At 42.5% G+C, this 5,622-nt stretch overlaps 2 protein-coding genes across 2 annotated transcripts; one reads left to right on the top strand and one right to left on the bottom strand.

Annotated features, from left to right (window-relative positions):
- Positions 1 to 877: 877 nt before the first annotated feature.
- Positions 878 to 1,913, top strand: BKA55DRAFT_547477 (uncharacterized protein; the record flags this gene model as incomplete). The annotated part of the gene is made up of 5 exons (XM_046191026.1): positions 878 to 884; positions 1,040 to 1,067; positions 1,371 to 1,428; positions 1,476 to 1,617; positions 1,684 to 1,913. The coding sequence occupies 5 exons, from the start codon at positions 878 to 880 to the stop codon at positions 1,911 to 1,913; spliced, it is 465 nt and encodes a 154-aa protein (XP_046040645.1).
- Positions 1,914 to 3,335: 1,422 nt separating this feature from the next.
- Positions 3,336 to 5,324, bottom strand: BKA55DRAFT_587709 (uncharacterized protein). The gene is made up of 2 exons (XM_046194694.1): positions 5,034 to 5,324; positions 3,336 to 4,943 (listed from the first exon to the last, which is right to left on the bottom strand). Exons 1-2 carry the CDS (start codon positions 5,151 to 5,153, stop codon positions 3,642 to 3,644), a joined length of 1,422 nt encoding a protein of 473 aa, XP_046040644.1. The 5' UTR covers positions 5,154 to 5,324; the 3' UTR covers positions 3,336 to 3,641.
- Positions 5,325 to 5,622: the final 298 nt, after the last annotated feature.

Genomic DNA, 5,622 nt, shown 5'->3' with positions numbered 1-5,622 from the left:
ATATATTTAAATATAATAATATTAATTACTATTACAAGCTATAAATAAGGGTATAATATTATTTTATAAGTAGTATTTTAATAGGCTTAAGTCTTAAATAAAATTAATAATAAAAATTAATAAAAAATAAATAATAAAAGATATAAATTAAAATTAAAGTAAATTTAATACTTATTAGTTATTTAATTATATCTTAAATTATACTTTTATATACTTTTTATATACTTATTTATTATAAATAATGTTTAGTAAATTTTAATTATTATTTTCTTATTATTACTTAAATTTAATGAAGATATTTATAATTTTACTAACCCTGGCCTTACTTGTAATACTAATAGTAGGATAAGAATCTCTATAAAAAACTTTAGAAGTAGAGGTAATAAGAAATTCAGCAGGATCTTAGTTAAAGAGCTATATGGCAGAGGCATAATAGGGCTGGTTTATAAAGGAAAGGCTCAGACCAGAACGGGGGTAAGTCCTTCACTAACTTAGAGGCTTCTATATTAGGGTATGTATTTTCATACACAAGAGTCTTCCTATAAGGCTCTGGAGTAATGCACTAGCTAGTCTTATTCTTTTAATTAGCTTTCTTAGTCTCTTATTTGCATTTATACCATAGATTGCAATTGCAGCAGTCAGCCTGCACATTATTGAAATTTGATGTTGGTGGCGAAGAGGAAGTACATAGTTGTCAGTGAATTCTTGGTGGAAATCGCCAAATGTGTAGTTTCTTTGAAAGTCACTGATTCACGTAACTTGAGGTCTTTATAAACCCCGGCAGCTGGCTAAGTATAACGGCATCTCTCTCGAAATTACACTCTGCAACTATATCCATCGAACCTGCAAGTAACTCCATTCTTTGCATTTTATCACCATGCCTAGTCAGCCTGAACCTCAACCTCGACCTGGACCCAAGCTCTAATACCACTTATGTTCCTTATAAGAGAGAACGTTATAGGTAGCCTGGAGGATATGTAATAGATTAAATAGGACTCTGTATTTTCTGACTAGTATTTAATATACTACTTAATACTAGATGCAATAGAAATCTTATATAATATAAGGTTTGCTATCCTTTTGATTGTATGTTTCGAGCTTTGGTAATACATGCATAGGTCTGCGAAGTCTGTTGTGTTTATTGTAATTATAATAGCTACTCTTATATGTTTAATATAATTATTCTGTATAACGGCAGAATACCTTTTGAATAAGATAATATCATGGAATCCTTGGTATAAATACCTCCTCTTGCCCTTTGCATTCTTTCCCTACAGGCTGCACATCCCAAACACCACACTCAACTATTCTTAATCAAATCTTGCACCAACAGTCCTCATCTCCATTCATTTATCTTCTACAATTGCTAGTTCTCCCCAACTACTTGTCCCGGCTCTAGCACTGCACACGAGGGTACAGAAAGCCGCGGTTTGTCTCTTAATAGTTAACAGCCAGAGCTAAATTTCCGACTGCAGTCCAACTCTGCGGACATATTTTTCGATGCCCTTGAGTACCACTCGGATACTATGATAGAAGCGTCTCCTATGAAAAATTCACTGCTCGCCAGGCAATACCAAAACATGCATGACGATCGTCTGAAGCAAGACGAAGAGTATGGTAAGGCTTTTTGTGAACACCTGGAATTTTACAGGATTAGCCTGATGTTTTTGATTATGTTGTCAGTGTTTCCTGTGGGGGAGAACAACAGGAGATGGCCTCCTCTGTACAAGAGTCAGGCTGATGTGTTATTTGACTTCTTCCTTGGATTCCTTGAGGGGCCTTTGGCCAGTTGGAAGGAGGAACTTTCCGTCATTAAGACTACAGAGCTCTATCATTTGTCTTCTCTCATGTTTAAGTTTTACGATCCTGTGCGTGAAACTTACATCCCTTCCTACGAAATGATTCAAGAGTAGGCACAGAAAGTGTTGGTTCGAATAGGTCAGAATTTCCGGATCACTTACCTCCAGACCGATTAAGTATCAGTTAATTAATCGGCCGAAACAAGCTCCGAGAGGACTCTACTGTTCCTGTTCCCAGGCAACCTAACCTGGCAGGCGCGGTGGGCTCGGGAACGTCGTCTATGGGCTGCGGACGATACGCTGTGGATTGGGGGAGGACTATAGATAGTTATGAGGTTAGTGGTCTATGGGAGATTGGCATATTGCTGTTATGAATCTCGAGTGATAACTACTATTATAACGTGCTGGCAAGGGTAGGATGTCGTTAGACATTTGCTGGATAATGTTTGTGGTTTGTATAAAGCAGCTCAGGGGAATCTCAGAGTTGTACACAGTTTTAGTTTTAGCATAAGTGGAACCTAATAGATCCTAAAGGCTGGACCTTTTATGTGATTCAATGTTAGGAAACAAGATACATTACGAGATTAGATAACAAGAAACCTCATGCTGAATGACAGGAACAATAACATTCCAAAAAGGGGATATTGTTAGCTTGTCTGTCTTCGGCGTAGCTGACTTCTCATCCTTCGTGAAGAGGCTCAATGGTCTGCGACGCCATTCTCAATTTAAGGAAATCGAAACTTGAGGAGGAACTCTGAGCGGGTTGAGTGAAGAATTTGTGATCGATTCATAAGATAATCATCGAGACTTCAATATTACCACCATTTTATAGAACGGCCCGAAGGCTTACACTTTGCAATCATTGCCTATAGTTTAACATGGAGACTGCTAATCACTTGCTGGAAATCACACTAATTACTGTCCCACTGTCACGGCATTCGTTCCAAGGAAGACCTTGTACCCATTGTGTTTGAGACAATTTCCTTAATGCCTCCCGTTTAGAAGAGCATAACTCATAACTGAATCTTTTCCTAATTTAATTCTTTTATATGGTTTTTAAACTTGTAGCAGACAGAGGTAGCATGAAGTAAGAGATTGTAAAGCAGATACTAGCAGCAAGAAGGCAACAAGGTAAGGAAGAATATTTGCTTATCCTAATAAGCTTTCCTCTGCTAGTAGCAGCGCTAGATTACTAATTATCCAGTAGCAGAGGCGTAATAAAGCAAGAGGAATTAGTTAGGAATTAAGGAAAATAGTAATAATTAAAAAATATAATAAAAGTATATAAATAAGAATATTAATTATACCTATCAAGGCCATAAGGCAAAGGTACCTAGCCTGCTTTAGCTTTTAATAAAAGCAAATAAGGTTAAAAGGGTTAAAATAGCATACTTTTAGTAAAATTAGCAGTAAGATAAGAATTAAACACGGGCAAAATAAACTAGGTAAAGCTATAAGGTATTTAATATAGCAATTTATAATAATAAAAACTATTAGTACTTCTATTATTGTATAGATTAAGTAGCGGTAAAGGACCCCTATTCTAAGTATTTTAATTAGCTACAACCCCTTGCTATGACCTGACTAGAGCCTTATAGGCTCTCGGAGATAGGAAATTTTATTTTCGCTAACCGGTAGATAGGTATAATTGGCAGGCAGGTACTGTATAGTAGTTATTTAATTAGGTATATTGTTCAATCTTCCCTTCCCTAACATGACACGTTATTACGATATGTAAAACGAAAACTCCTTCCTATTCCTTTGCATCTTTTCCGTGGCCTGACTCTAGCATTATTACTTCTTCTAATCAGTTCGCATTAGATTCTTGATGTATGAATAACATTATGCCTGGCCGCTGGTGGAGGTCCCAGGTTCCACCATCACACCGTGCCATTTGTGGAAGACATTCTCTGGGTCGTACCTGCGCTTGAGCTCGCGCAGCCGTTCGACATGGTCGCCGAAAGCATCTTCGGGTGCCAAGGACTCATGTTCTAGGTTAATATAAAACGGGGCGGTATCGCCCGGGGTCCGTTTGCCGTGGTAGCCGCAAGTGGTGATAATATATTCAGATAACTCGCGCTTAAAGGTACGAACTTTAGCATCATGGGATTTGTCGTCGTACATGAGCGCCATCACGGCTATGTAGTGCTCGCCGCGGTTAGCGAACGCGGTTGCATCATGCGGAGTGGCCTGAATGGCCTTCGTGGGGAAGAACTCGAAGGCAAGGACTGATTTTGTCATATCGCTGTGAGAGGTGGTGAAATCCAGGAACCGCCGCCCGGCCTCTCCAACGATATCGGCATCGAGTGGCATCAATACGGTGCAGGAACCTACCAGCCTGCGTCCCGGTCCTTCGAACCTTGGGTTGAAGAGCGTATTGATTGTTGGATAGGGCATCATCCCGGTTAAATTGGCAATAGGACTGAGCGCCAGTAAGGGTGCGAAGAATTTCTCTGCCTCTGCCGCAGGACCGTTGTAAAAGACGCCTGTAATGACCGCTGGCATTATGTATTCCGGTGGCGCACATCCGAAGGCGATCATGTAGTTGTGGTCAATCGCGCCGCGGTTGTGAAACTCGTTTGCAAAAGCTACTAGCTCTGGTACCTTGTCCAACGTGAACAACAGGACACCCCCCCAAACATCACCTTGTGGGTGTGCCCGCGATGTGAATCGTGTAACAATGCCAAACTGGGCTCCTGCGCCTCGCACTGCCCAAAACAGATCAGGCTTCTGGGTCTCGGACACCTCGGCAATGGACCCGTCCGCTAGAATCATCTCGACTGAGACGAGATTATCAATAGCCAGACCGTGACGCGCAGTCAAGTAACCATGGCCACCTCCAAGAACCAGTCCGCCCACGCCTGTTTGGCTGTAGATTCCGCCGACAGTGGCCAACCCGTGGGCAGCTAGCGTAGAGTCGACGTCCCCAACTAAGCACCCACCCTCGTACGTTACTGTTCGAGCTACCGGGTCCACGCTGACATTCCGCATCCGCGTCAGGTCTATCACCATCCCGCCATCGGAGGACGAAGCCCCGCTTGTGGAATGTCCGCCGCCGCGAGCTGTCAATGGGACCTTGTGGGCTGTTGCAAACCGAATCGCAGTGGACACCTCTTCGGGGCTCGTCGCCCTTATTACTACAGCCTAACGATGGTTATAATCAGCACCCCTTCTGCGCCCCTTGGCAACTGAGAAGCAAGTTAAAAGGGATCACTGCTTATGTCTGATGCGTACCGCCGGCTGCTCACAGCTGTCACTCCATCGCTTCAAACTTTCTTGGTAACCTGCATCGCCAGGCAGGAGCACATCACCAGCTGTGATGTGTTGCCGAAGCTGGCTGAAAATGTCGCTCATTTTGCTCAGCGAAGTTTTCCACCCTCACGTTTGTCGACAGAACCATCAGGATCTTACGGAGGCGTGAGAGGCGGCACGGATGAACGGGAGAGAGCGACCTCATTTAAGCAGCTGAAATTGGCATCTGAGCCGTAGCGCTATCACGTTGTCTTCACGGCGCAGACATGTGAAAAACCCAGCAAGATGGGGATCTCAAACGCATGCAATTAAGTTCTGACTATTTGGCCTCGAGTTTACTAGGTGGCTGAGCTGCGTCTAAACAGTCATCCCATTATCATCTGATAGGAAAAATTGAAGTTTATGCTTTTCTTGGCTTGGCGTACGGGCAGTCTACCAGCATCTCATTCCGCGGCAACCGCCGAGTGTAGGCAACACATGATAGGCATTGGTGGGAGTCTCTTTGCATTTTGCGGAACCCTTTACCTACGGAGGAATTGGAGGGGCCACATCTCTCAACGGCGATTGCCGC

The sequence above is a fragment of the Fusarium redolens genome (assembly GCF_020744475.1).
Source record: "Fusarium redolens strain MPI-CAGE-AT-0023 chromosome Unknown BKA55scaffold_52, whole genome shotgun sequence".
In the NCBI taxonomy this organism is placed as follows: Eukaryota; Fungi; Ascomycota; class Sordariomycetes; order Hypocreales; family Nectriaceae; genus Fusarium; species Fusarium redolens.
The sequence above is the reverse complement of the archived record's forward strand: the minus strand, read 5'-3'. Positions and strand labels throughout refer to the sequence as shown.

Coding starts and splice junctions, on each gene's coding strand:
- BKA55DRAFT_587709 (XM_046194694.1), bottom strand. CDS start 5,153: ATGAGCGACATTTTCAGCCAGCTTCGGCAACACATCACAGCTGGTGAT. Junction 4,944..5,033: donor ACAGCTGTGAGCAGCCGGCG/GTACGCATCAGA, acceptor AACCATCGTTAG/GCTGTAGTAATAAGGGCGAC.